Genomic DNA, 11,841 nt, shown 5'->3' on the forward strand with positions numbered 1-11,841 from the left:
TTCTCTGTTAAACCAGACTATAACCACATCTAGCATCCAAGGCAAGATGGCCGAGCGGTCTAAGGCGCTAGGGTCAGGTACCTGATCACATATATTCGCTCTTCGAGCAATATTCCTAGTCACGCAAGTGGCGTGGGTTCGAATCCCACTCTTGTCATCTCTTTTTGCTTACTCGATATACCCCTCTCTGTTGCTACCTCAATCCGCATGGCATCGTTTTGCTATTGCCACTGTGGTTGCGCCTTTGGAAAACGCACTGTGAAATGTCGGGCATTTCCGCATTGCCACGCCATGAACCCCACCTCGGTTCAAATTTGAGTTCGCCCCTTTTCTCTTCCCTGTCTGCTGAAAGCCTGGGACGGCAATTTTACTCATCAGACGTGCATACAGCCGAGATGAGCTGCATCGGTCGTGCATGGAGCAATGACCTCATAATGTTGGTGGTCTTGACAGATCGAGCGGGCAATATAACAAGCGGTTAGACCATCAACCTCGGAGCTTCACCGATGCGGTTCCAGAGATGGAGAGTGCCACCTGTCTCAGTTCGATAGCAAATCAAACCAACAACACTCACTTAATAGTGCAATGTACGCGTCGCATAGTTAGTCAAATTAAGTTGGGTCAGGGCTTACTCTTTGACAAAGTGCTCATAATCACGCGCACCTTTAAATTATCACTATGCAAGCAACAATTGCTTGGGCCACTTCCATGAGGTGCAGCAGAATAGAGAGTCTGTGTTTGAGCTGTTGCTCACAAATTTTGAAACCTGCCTCATATAGTAATAAGAGTTTGAGAGCTTTCAATCACCGGGCAAGATGGCCGAGCGGTCTAAGGCGCTAGGGTCAGGTTATCTGATCAAACATATCTGCTTGAAGCAAATATTCCTAGTCACGCAAGTGGCGTGGGTTCGAATCCCACTCTTGTCATTACTTTTTGCCATTTCTCCCATCCCGCAAGAACCAATTTGTACCTTTGCTCTCCTTCCCAGTATCGCGCGCTGTTGTGTACACGGCAGACATCATTCGCTCAACATCAGTTGCTATTCGGGACTGTAAACATGTACTCCGAAGACCCAGTCTCAATCACTAGGAAATGGCATTGCTGGCTTGAGCGAGGTGATTCCAGTCGCTAAATGTCAACACACGATAGTTAACACCCATACCTTGCTTCAGTGCTGTGGCGAGGTCTCAACCCTCCTCCCTTCCTCGACGAAGAGCTTGCCGATAAAATGCTAATTAATGCATGCTTCGATATATCAGAGGCAATATGCTTTCGTAGAAGCTACAGTTCTCGCAGAATCGCGAAAACCCACATTCGGGGACGAGATCCAAGGGATATCAAATTGACGCGTGCTGGAAGCGCTCAACGCGCTGGCCACTTGTTGTCCCCCAGCTCTTTAGTATCAGTGTTTTAAGCCACGTGAAAGTGACGGGTCTCAGTCTTTTTGCTGGTAGTACCCGACAGTGCGTTGATTCTGTGCTACACAGACTGTAGAGGCTTTCATATTCGTACAGGCCTGGGTAGCAACACCCTCAATCGGCGAGGAATATCGTAGTAGGGTGAGATGCAACCAGTAGATCAAATCGAGATACGGTGCTTGCTCCCTAGGCTGGGTTGACAAGGTGCTTGTGGCGGGGAAGGGGAAGTTGGGATTGATAACTCATTTTCCCCCAGCTGGCCTCTCCATGGGTGTAGCTTACGAGACAACTCAAAAACGAGCAGTCACATGTCTTACAAGATCTTGGACGCAAAACATGAACCCAATAATGGTGACGTCTGTATCCATGTTGACACCCTGGGACGAAAGAAGAGTTGACGTTGAACGTCTACAGTTGTGCATTCCTCGATCATGCAGTCATGGTAATGTCATGCTCTATCTTTAGAACAAGCAAAAACCCGTGCGGAGAAGACTCCGAATGTCCCCATTGCCCCATAACAGGGATATTATACTTATAGATCGACCGTCGGCAGAAACACTTAATCTCGACCCTCCGATCTTGATCGGGGCAGATCTAGGCTGTACTGGGTCTACAGTTGATGATGCTGTATGATATCTTTTTTTCTCCGCCTTGTGATGCTTTTATTGAATCACACAACTCTTGCTAGATATTGTGCTTGCCTGAAACGGAACAAAGTTCACCTGGAAGTGGCCACTAATCTCTATTGACACTAGCCTCTCCCACACCATGCAGCCTAGCGGCCACTGCGTCTGACAGTAGCATCCCGTTTCAGGATGTGAAAAATAATCGACAGTGAGATTAAAGGGGCGTCAAGCTGAGGTCGCCGGCCAGCCTTACAAGGAGCGATGGTGGTGCACGCGCACGGCACTGTGCTGAGCCTAGACCGGTGCTTTGTTAGATCTGACAGGTCCAGATCCCTTGGTTGGGCCCTCGTTCGACAGGGCAAGGACGGGAACAAAGGCAACGAGTGATTCTTGGAGTGTGATTTGGGTATGTGGTTTCTAAGCCCATGTAAGATGTAGAATGTCAAGCATCCTTAATCTCGAGAGAATGTCCAGTCAGACTCCGACCGTACCTGGAAATCCTCTGGGTTGGCAACTAACCGTGGCGTTTTCCGTGGGGCGTGCTAAACAATTCAATTGAAGCCCTAAGCCTGACCTCGATCGAGACGAAGGATTAGGGTCGGCTTAGTAGGAGGTTTGATTGGTGGGGGGCGGACCGCATCTCCCAACTGCCTGTTTGGGCATTGGGTCTTTTTCGCAGTTTTTCCCACTTCCACCGCCACCACTTGCTTGAGTGGGGGCCACTGTTACCCTTCAGTCTTCACGGCCTCAATTCTTGCATCGATCGGACAGGCTCAATTTAATGCTAGAGCCAAGGGATTTGAGTCGCAATAAATTGGGGAGCGAAGTTGATGAGGGGAATGGCAGAGATTCAGCAATTCCAGCGAGTTGCCAGTCCGACAGCAACAATGGGCTCGAAGAATGATCGACAAATTCCTTCACCCTCTCCAACACTATTGCACGACCATGACTTCAGGGCTCTTCACATCGGGAAAAACTGAAACATGGCCCGCGTGGATTTTTCCCTTTTTTACTCTGTTTTCTTTCTTCTATTTTCTTTTTTCTTTTTTTTTTTTTTTCATATTTTCTTATTCCCTTTGGGGATTGAGTCGTCCATTTGGGGACTTTCTGACAAGTCGCCTTGTTGACATTCCGCCTTTCTTATCTGTCTCCGGTCTGATGTCTGTCCTTTGTTGCGGTTTCAACCTGTGCAATCCCATCGTCCTCCTGATTTCACTTCCGACTAGCCCTGTCTTCGCATCCTTTCACACTCTTTCCGTGCTCATCCAGGGCGATAATTAAACACTCGCTTCGGAATTATCGATTTCCTCTGAAAGTCTGTCGATCGCTGGTCCAGTCCACGCGGTCTCCTCAATTTACACCATCCGACCCACCGCCCACTCCACACGAACCGGTGGACTCAGCACTCGTTTCCTGCCATTGATTGTTGGTTCCTGCTTTGCCTCTGGTGGGCATCGCTTGGGAAGTTGGGAGTCACCCCTCAGCCAATTGCGCTTGCGCTTGCGCACGGGGGCTGCAGGACAGCTTCTGGACTCCTCACCCTAGTCGATCGTTCTTATATCGCCCTCCCCCCGTCCGGCCGCCCTGATGTCGGGAAGGCCTGGCATTACGGAGAAGCGGTTGTCCGCCCATCGCTTCCATCAGCTTCGCGACATGGCGCCAGACAATATGTTAAACCGCAATGATGTTACCATCGATATCCCATTGAACACAGTCTCCAGTCGGGGTCAAACCGGCGCTCGCAAGTCGAGCGTCAACGGGCCCGACTCCCCAGACCCTTACCAACCACCAGTCGATAATAGCGAAGAGAAACAGGGCCTGGTCGCCCCAAACCCCGGTCTGCGCAGACGGATCGATGAATCTACAGGCCGTTCGATCGATGACCCCGAAGATGGTACAATCACTCGTGTCGGCCGCTTCTACCAGGCGGTTCTCAACTACTCTATCGCTACCCGCTACCTGATCTACGTAACACCGCTCGCTTTGTTACTCGCTATCCCGATTATTGTGGGAGCCACGGCCGCGCAGGACGCAACTATTGGCGGAGTGACCCTGCCCTGGTTTTTCTTCTGGTTTGAAATCGTTTGGATCAGTCTGTGGGCGTGCAAGCTCGCAGCTCGAATCATCCCCTACGTCTTCCAAGCACTGTGTGGATTTGTCAGCTCTGGAACCCGCAAGTATGCTCTTATCCTACGCAAGCTCGAGTTTCCGATCGCGACGGTCCTTTGGTGTGTGGTCTGCTTGGTGACCTTTTTGCCGGTAAGAGGCGCCCCCTCTTCGATATGCGAATGGCAAAGTTGACTGAATCCTCCTATAGGTCATGACGCAGAATCCCCACCAGAAGAAAATCAACGACACCACCACCAAGTCCTGGGAGAAGTCGATCAAGAACGTTCTGTTCGCCCTCTTTGTTTGCAGTTTGATTTTCCTAGGAGAGAAGGCACTCGTGCATTTGATCTCTATTAGTTATCATCGCAAGCAATTCGATACTCGAATCAAAGAAGGTAAACGAAATGTTTACCTTATCGGTCTCTTGTATGATGCTTCTCGCCAGATGTTCCCTATGCACTGCAAGGAATTTCGAGAAGAGGATGCCGCCATTGCGGACTTCCTTCTACTGAACCCAACGAGCAAAACGCGCCTACCGACCAGTGGTTCGGCACCCCTCCGCATGATCCGTGGAGTTGGCCAGAACGTCCAAAAGATCGGTCACAATGTACAGAGGATTGGTGGCAAGGTGACAGCCGCCTTCGGTGACGTCGCACAGGAGCTTACCGGCAAGCAAGTTTTTAACCCCACCTCCACCCGGTCGATTGTTACAGGGGCATTAGAGCATCGCAGAACCTCGGAAGCCCTTGCGCGCAGAATCTGGATGTCCTTCGTAGTTGAAGGTCGTGATGCCTTGTATTTCGAGGACCTTTGTGAGGTGCTCGGCACGGGATTGGAAGTGGAAGCAGATGAATGTATGAAGATGCTGGACCGCGACGGCAACGGCGACATCAGCTTGGATGAGATGATTCTGGCGATTGGAGAAGTCCAGCGTAACAAGAAGGCCTTGAACCACAGCTTACATGACATTGACCAGGCTACCCGGGTTCTGGATAATCTGTTGATGACCGTCGCATTCATCGTTGGTCTCCTCGTCTTTGTCTCGTTCGTGACGAGTGGATTTGGCACGGTCATTGCAGCAGGTGCCAGTGCTTTGCTTTCCCTGAGTTTCGTCTTTTCCACTACTGCCCAGGAAGTACTGGGTTCGTGTATCTTTCTCTTCGTCAAGCATCCGTTTGACGTAGGAGACCGTGTGGAGATCAGTGACAAGCCCTTCTTCGTCGAGCGCATCTCCCTTCTGTTCACCGTGTTCCGAAATGTGAACGATCACCGTATCACGCAGATTCCGAACTCGGTTCTCAACAGCTTGTGGGTCGACAACTTCACCCGTGCCAACGCCATGCACGAAGTCTTGAAGGTTCCGATTGATTTCGATACGACGTTTCAGAACATTCAGCGGCTTCGCGAGGAGCTGGAAGAATTCGTGCGCGACAAGGACAACTCCCGTGACTTCCAGCCCGACATTACCATTGATATCAGTGGCGTTGGTGACATGGACAAGATGGAGCTGAGCGTGTATATCCGTCATAAATCGAATTGGTCGAATGAAGCAGTCCGTGCTACACGTCGCTCAAAGTTCATGTGTGCATTGGTTGCTGCTGTGCGCCGCGTGCCTATCCTTAAGCCTGGTTCCGGCGGTGGCGACGCTGAAGAGAAGCCCGAGGACAAGCTGGAAGATACCCCCGAAATTATTGTTGAAGATGTGGTCAAGCGTGCTCGACGGGAGTCCGCCTCGTCTGCGGAGCCTGTTCGACGGATTCCTCCAGATTCTAGCTTCGCTACAACGGAGTCTCGCTCTACCGGATTTGACATGGGCCAGTCGCCCAATTCCATACAGCGTCGCGGAGTTGGTGCGTCCGTCAGCTCCTACAGTGAGGGACTCAGCGCCGAGCATGCCGGCACTTACCCGAACTCCCGTGATGGTCACGAAGGTGACCAGTATCAAACCCCGGCCGGGTCGCCCGGTCAGGAGCGCACCCGGAGCGTTAACTACGGATCCATGACACGCGAGCAATCCACTGGCCGACGCAAGGAGGGAACTGGCAACATCATATCGACTGCCACTGGTGGTGTTCCTGTACTGTCTGAACCGGTGCCTCCCCGTCGGCAACAGGAGCAGCAGCAGCCCCCTGTGCGACTAGTTCCCGACCAGAACCAACAGGCCCAGGCTCAGGCACAGACTCAGCAGACCGGTGCAGCTGCGGCCCAGGCTCCAGTAAACGGGGCTTCAGTCACGCTTCAGCCGGAATACTACAGCTACCAGGGCCAGTACTACGACCCCGTCGAGGAGTCGTACGACCCCAACCAGCCGTTTGAGCTCCCGTCGATGGCGGAACCTTCGGCAGAGGGACAACGGGAGCACTCGTCACACACTCTCGCATCGTCGCGGACGGCGTATTCTGGCGAGTCGGGAGAGGAGCATCAACCCCGGTCATATGCCCCTCCACGTCGAAATCCGTACGAGGGTTAATGAGATGAACAAAAAGAAACTGAAATAAGAGAGAATCAACAAAACACGACAAACTCAAATAGGTGTGGTCACGAGTGACGAACCATTTTAATTCAACCATGGGATGGTGTGAATTCTGTATTATTACCAAAGATCTATTCCCAACAAGCAAGACTAACTTCAGATGCATAGGTCATTTTAGTTACGCAGCAGTAGATAGAGTCATAATCCCGAAATATATTTTTCTTGATGACTACTTAATCGACTAGTAGACCACCGAATTCTATTGTACAGTAGACTACATACCAACACCGAAACCACGGAAGACCATGAGAGAAGAACTATGTCCACCATATCTTTTACCCAATTATTTAGTCTCCTTCCAAGGGTAGGTGACCTCATCGCCCTTGCGCACCCAGATCTTGGACTTGCGCTTGTTGACCACATGTTCGACGAAGGCCTCGCGGGTGTACTGGGCCTTGTACTTGCGGATCCAGCGCGGGTCCCAGAGCTCACTCGCGATACCCAAGTCCTTGCAGCACCGCACCAGGGCGTTAGACCGACAGCCCTCCGTAGCGGTGGGGATGCCATCCGGGGAAAAGTAATCCTGTTCACCGCGAGCGACGGAAACCAACCTGCATCCAACATCAAACACATTAGCATCGAACCCGAAATCAAATCTTACAACGTAGCTTATCCTCCCCCACGCAAACAGAGACAGTCCTCCCACCCTCCTCCGGGTTCATACAACAGCTCACAGCGAAGGAAAAGAAAGGGATGAACAACTCACCGCCCATGACAAACAAGCGCATACTCCCTGGTCACCATCTTAGGCGTAACGATACTCTCACTCCGCGGCACAAGCCCCCATCCACCGGGCCCGAACGCGCGATTCAGAATCCGCCGGTACTTGATTTCCGGTAGGTATAGGATCCCATCGGGCTTGATCTCGACCTCTTCCGGGTCTGTCGGCGCCAGGAGGATGTCGGCGGCTTCCTTGGGGAACGGCTCGGCGGACAGGCCGTGGAAGGACCGCGTCCAGTCGATCTTGTCCTCGGTTTGGTTCTCGGGCGACGGTGAGGGCGGGGTGTCGTGCAGGCCCGAGGTCGTAAGGTTTGGGGTGATTTTTTGGGGTTGCTGAGCGGTGGTATTGTTGGATTGGGTGGAGTTGGTGGTGGCGGCGGTGGGGATGGGTTTCGGGGTTTGAGCTGGGGTGGTGCTGCTGTTGCTGGTCGTGTTGTTGGTCATGTATGAGGAGGAGGATGAGTAGGGTTTCGCGCGTGATGCTGGTGCTGGTGCTGGTGCTGGTGATTGTTGAGTCGCTTGGTGGTGGCGGGTTGTGGTGAAGCCGCGCGCGGTCAGGGAGATGCTGGTGTTGGTCAAGCGCGGGGTGAGACGCGTTGCGGCTGTTGGGTTCGTCGCCGCCGCTGTGCGCAGGGTGCGCACGAGGGAGGGGAGGGACATGATGGGTGAGGAGAAGGGAAGAAGGTGAGGATTGAGTGTGGGGAAGAAAAGACGGAGGTTGCGGAGGTGAAGAAGCTGAAATGCTGCAGTTTAGGCTGGGATACGATCACGTGATGATAACATGGCGTGGAGTGGGAAGATGCAAAGAAGCTGGAGAGATGGGATTTCGTTAAGATGATAAGCTCAAGACATTATAATACACTGATTGAAGGCAAGAGCTGAGCGGCATCCCCAATCTTCTAAGCATCCTGCGTTTGTGTGCGCTGGTCGTTGCCCTGCTGCTTCCAGCATTCGCGGAAGGCTTCCATCTGGAAGTTGAGTTAGCAGCCATACGTAGAATACTTAGACTATCCCCTGCGATTGCAATTGTCTCAAAGAGAGGCCCAGCAAGATGATAAGAATATAGGCAGGAAATAGCACTGAACATCGCGATATGAGGGTATCACGGTCACCGCGGCCGGACTCAACGCACCTCCTTCTGGCAGCTGCGCCAGTCCTTCTTCTGGTAAACGCAATCGTTCAAGGTCATTTGCTCGTCTGTAACATGTTTAGTGATGATTATTTCGAGAAGGCCAAATTGACGGCCGCGGAGTGACTCTTCTCAACTCACCCGCACAGCCGGTCCTGGAGATCCGCTTCTCCCTGTCGAATTCGCCGTCAGCCCGAGTCAACTCTCTCTCGCTTTCCCCTCTCCTCTTTTTAGATGCCGTCTCTTCTTCCCACTCACCACTCGTCTGGCTCATCATCATCCTCCACTTCTTCGACGGGGGGATTCTTTCTCTCGTCCTTGTTTGTCATTGTTCTGTCGCTGTTCCTTGACCCGAGAGTTGTAGTTGCAGAGAGAAACTTCCGAGATCCGAAGTTGCACGGTTGAACCGTTCCTCCGCCATGGCGACAACCCCCAACCTGACCGGTAAAAAGGTCAACGTTCTTGTTTATTCTGGTACTTCCTTCATTCGCGGTATATACAGGTTCCTTCCGCTGATAATTAATTCACTTACTAGGAAATGGCACTACCGTCGAGTCTGTCCGCCACTGCCTTTACTCCCTCCGCCGCCTCCTGGCCCCTCACTACGCCGTGATCCCCGTCACTGCCGACATGCTCCTCCACGAACCTTGGACCCTGACCTGCGCATGCCTAGTTTTTCCCGGCGGTGCCGATATGGGCTACTGTCGTGCCCTCAACGGCGCCGGGAATCGTCGCATCGAGCAATTCGTCAAGCGTGGGGGTACCTATCTTGGTTTCTGTGCGGGGGGCTACTATGGCTGCGGACGGTGTGAGTTTGAGGTCGGCGATAAGACTCTGCAAGTGATTGGTGAGCGCGAATTGGCCTTTTTCCCCGGCACCTGTCGCGGCGGTGCATTCCCCGGCTTTGTCTATCATAGTGAGGCCGGGGCCCGCGCTGCGGAGGTGAAGGTGTGCAAGGATGCTTTAAGTGCGGGCATTGTCCCGGATCAGTTCCGCTGCTATTACAACGGTGGCGGTGTGTTTGTTGATGCAGCGCGATACGCCGAGAAGGGCGTAGAGGTGCTGGCTAGTTACTCAGAGGAGGTCAATGTTGACCCTGGTGAGGGCGGTGCCGCTGCCGTCGTCTACTGCCGCGTGGGTGAGGGAGCGGCCATTCTCACAAGTCCGCATCCAGAGTAAGTGGCACTTATCATTGTATCCTCTGGGAGCAATGAACCCGACCAGCAGTGCTAACACAGCTTTTCTCTACGAAGGTTTGCAGCGGTCAACCTGGACAAGAAGAATGGGGGCACGGATTATGCCAAGGTGGTCGACGCGCTGGCGGCGGACGATACTGGACGGACTGATTTCCTCAAAGCGTGTCTGGTGAAACTGGGCTTACAGGTGAGCCAGACAACGACGACCGTACCATCACTCTCGTCGCTGCACCTGTCAGCGCTGGAGCCTACGGACACAGCCAACCTCGTAGCCTCGTGGAGTGAGCATATCATCAAGGATTGCGATAAGGAAGTTCTCAAGGATGAGAACGACACATTCCGCATCGAACGTCCCGGGACTTGGAACCTGGGTGAGCTGGAGGCCTCGCTCCCCACCCAGCCGGAAACGCCGACGGAGACGCCGACGGAAGGTATTGTGGATTACAACGCGATCGTCAAGCGGCTGGTGGTGCATGACGATGTACCCTCATCTAAGCTGACGCCGTATTTCAACCACCATGCTTTCTATTCGCACCTGCGTCAGTACCAGGCGCAGTCCCGCGAGGGCGCCTCTGAATTTGGTGCCAATCTGGTATACGGAGAAGTAGTCACCAGCACGAATACCATCTTGGAAAAGTAAGTTTGGATTTTATTCAGTGATGTGTCACATGACTGACTGGTCAGAAACCCGAAACTGCTGCGCACACTGCCCACAGGATTCACTGCTACGGCCACAACACAGGTTGCCGGTCGGGGTCGGGGCTCCAATGTCTGGGTGTCGCCTGCAGGGGCATTGATCTTCTCGACGGTCCTGCGACACCCAATGGAGAAGATTCAATCCGCCCCGGTGGTGTTCATTCAGTACTTGGCCGCGATGGCGGTGGTGCAGGGCATCAAGCGCTACGACGAAGGCTACGACGCCATGCCAGTCAAGATGAAGTGGCCTAATGACGTGTGTATGTAGCGATCTTCCCTGCAGGTAATCATCACTGGGGGCTAACATAAAACAGATGCGCTGGACCCGGAGCACCCCGAAAAACAGCAATACTCGAAGATTTGCGGTATCTTGGTGAACTCGCACTACTGCGCCAACGAGTACATCTCGGTGGTGGGAATCGGGGTGAATGCGACCAATGCATCCCCAACCACATCGCTGACCGCGTTGGCGAAGCGGTTCTTGGGTCCAAAGGCGGCCCCGATAACCTTGGAGAAGCTGCTGGCGCGGATTTTAACCGTGTTTGAGGAGCTGTACGAGCGATTCCTGCGAACGGGCTTCGACCGGCAGTTTGAGGATCAGTACTACGCAGACTGGCTGCATATGCACCAGGTGGTGACCCTAGAGGAGGCTGGAGGTGCACGCGCTCGCATCCAAGGCATAACTCGGGACTACGGACTGTTGCTGGCGCAGGAGCTGGGCTGGGATGACCGGCCGACGGGTCGTGTGTGGCAGCTACAGAGCGACAGCAACAGTTTTGATTTCTTCCGAGGGTTGGTGCGGCGGAAGATTTAGTATTGGGTAGTGGTGTTGTTGCTGATAACGGTGACGATGATGTCGATGACACGGTTGATAGACATGAGTAGATACAATAGATGATACACCCTGACGACATCAATGTGCAATGTCCAATGTCCACGACCTTGTCGGGCTTCACCGAGGGGCGAGGAACACCCACCAATTGCTAACCTCAATCTCCTGAATCAACTGGAAGTTAATCCCACCGATCGACGCAAGAGCCGTGGATGCGATCTCCCAAAGCAGGCAACGTCCCCGTTACCTACCCGTGACCGTAGCCGGGCAAGGACAATAATCTCCGAATTCGGATTGGTCGGCTGCCCGACGGAGAACTAGCCCGGAGAGAGAGAGTTTCATGCCTGAGGCATGTACGCTGACTCATCCAGCACCCCCTCCCAGCCTTCCGGTTCCTCAATCATACCGTAGCTATTATGTTATCATCCATTTCGATCGTCCACTTGTCCACTCCCTTGCTTGCGGCGTCTTGACGTCCATGCACCTGGTGCATATCCCCGCCATTGCCACCATGCCGTCCTACCCGTTCTTTCTAGTTTCTGCACATGTACCCGAGGATCTCTACTCAAGCACAAGCAAAAC

General features: G+C 53.1%; 4 protein-coding genes and 2 non-coding genes across 6 annotated transcripts; 4 read left to right on the forward strand and 2 right to left on the reverse strand.

Annotated features, from left to right (window-relative positions):
- The first annotated feature begins 40 nt into the window (after nucleotides 1-40).
- On the forward strand, nucleotides 41-157 carry BO97DRAFT_t163. The gene has a single exon. It is a non-coding gene; the product is annotated as a tRNA-Leu (tRNA).
- Nucleotides 158-809: 652 nt separating this feature from the next.
- On the forward strand, nucleotides 810-926 carry BO97DRAFT_t164. Its single transcript has one exon. It is a non-coding gene; the product is annotated as a tRNA-Leu (tRNA).
- Nucleotides 927-3,229: 2,303 nt separating this feature from the next.
- Nucleotides 3,230-6,835, forward strand: BO97DRAFT_406076 (serine/threonine protein kinase). Its single transcript, XM_025695335.1, has 2 exons — nucleotides 3,230-4,303; nucleotides 4,362-6,835. The coding sequence occupies exons 1-2, from the start codon at nucleotides 3,632-3,634 to the stop codon at nucleotides 6,621-6,623; spliced, it is 2,934 nt and encodes a 977-aa protein (XP_025550871.1). The 5' UTR covers nucleotides 3,230-3,631; the 3' UTR covers nucleotides 6,624-6,835.
- Nucleotides 6,836-6,969: 134 nt separating this feature from the next.
- Nucleotides 6,970-7,850, reverse strand: BO97DRAFT_346613 (putative mitochondrial genome maintenance protein Mgm101; the record flags this gene model as incomplete). Its single annotated transcript, XM_025691818.1, has 2 exons — nucleotides 6,970-7,237; nucleotides 7,393-7,850. 2 exons carry the CDS (start codon nucleotides 7,848-7,850, stop codon nucleotides 6,970-6,972), a joined length of 726 nt encoding a protein of 241 aa, XP_025550872.1.
- Nucleotides 7,851-8,305: 455 nt separating this feature from the next.
- On the reverse strand, nucleotides 8,306-8,864 carry BO97DRAFT_425375 (uncharacterized protein; the record flags this gene model as incomplete). Its single annotated transcript, XM_025697056.1, has 4 exons — nucleotides 8,306-8,374; nucleotides 8,539-8,603; nucleotides 8,677-8,708; nucleotides 8,794-8,864. 4 exons carry the CDS (start codon nucleotides 8,862-8,864, stop codon nucleotides 8,306-8,308), a joined length of 237 nt encoding a protein of 78 aa, XP_025550873.1.
- On the forward strand, nucleotides 8,793-11,331 carry BO97DRAFT_443762 (biotin--[acetyl-CoA-carboxylase] ligase BPL1). The gene is made up of 5 exons (XM_025698397.1): nucleotides 8,793-9,009; nucleotides 9,071-9,710; nucleotides 9,789-10,367; nucleotides 10,416-10,687; nucleotides 10,742-11,331. The coding sequence occupies exons 1-5, from the start codon at nucleotides 8,955-8,957 to the stop codon at nucleotides 11,239-11,241; spliced, it is 2,046 nt and encodes a 681-aa protein (XP_025550874.1). The 5' UTR covers nucleotides 8,793-8,954; the 3' UTR covers nucleotides 11,242-11,331.
- The last annotated feature ends 510 nt before the right edge of the window (nucleotides 11,332-11,841 follow it).

The sequence above is a fragment of the Aspergillus homomorphus genome (genome assembly GCF_003184865.1).
Source record: "Aspergillus homomorphus CBS 101889 unplaced genomic scaffold BO97scaffold_21, whole genome shotgun sequence".
Classification (NCBI taxonomy): Eukaryota; Fungi; Ascomycota; class Eurotiomycetes; order Eurotiales; family Aspergillaceae; genus Aspergillus; species Aspergillus homomorphus.

Coding starts and splice junctions, on each gene's coding strand:
- BO97DRAFT_443762 (XM_025698397.1), top strand. CDS start 8,955: ATGGCGACAACCCCCAACCTGACCGGTAAAAAGGTCAACGTTCTTGTT. Junction 9,711..9,788: donor CTCACAAGTCCGCATCCAGA/GTAAGTGGCACT, acceptor TTCTCTACGAAG/GTTTGCAGCGGTCAACCTGG. Junction 10,368..10,415: donor ACGAATACCATCTTGGAAAA/GTAAGTTTGGAT, acceptor CTGACTGGTCAG/AAACCCGAAACTGCTGCGCA.
- BO97DRAFT_406076 (XM_025695335.1), top strand. CDS start 3,632: ATGTCGGGAAGGCCTGGCATTACGGAGAAGCGGTTGTCCGCCCATCGC. Junction 4,304..4,361: donor GCTTGGTGACCTTTTTGCCG/GTAAGAGGCGCC, acceptor ATCCTCCTATAG/GTCATGACGCAGAATCCCCA.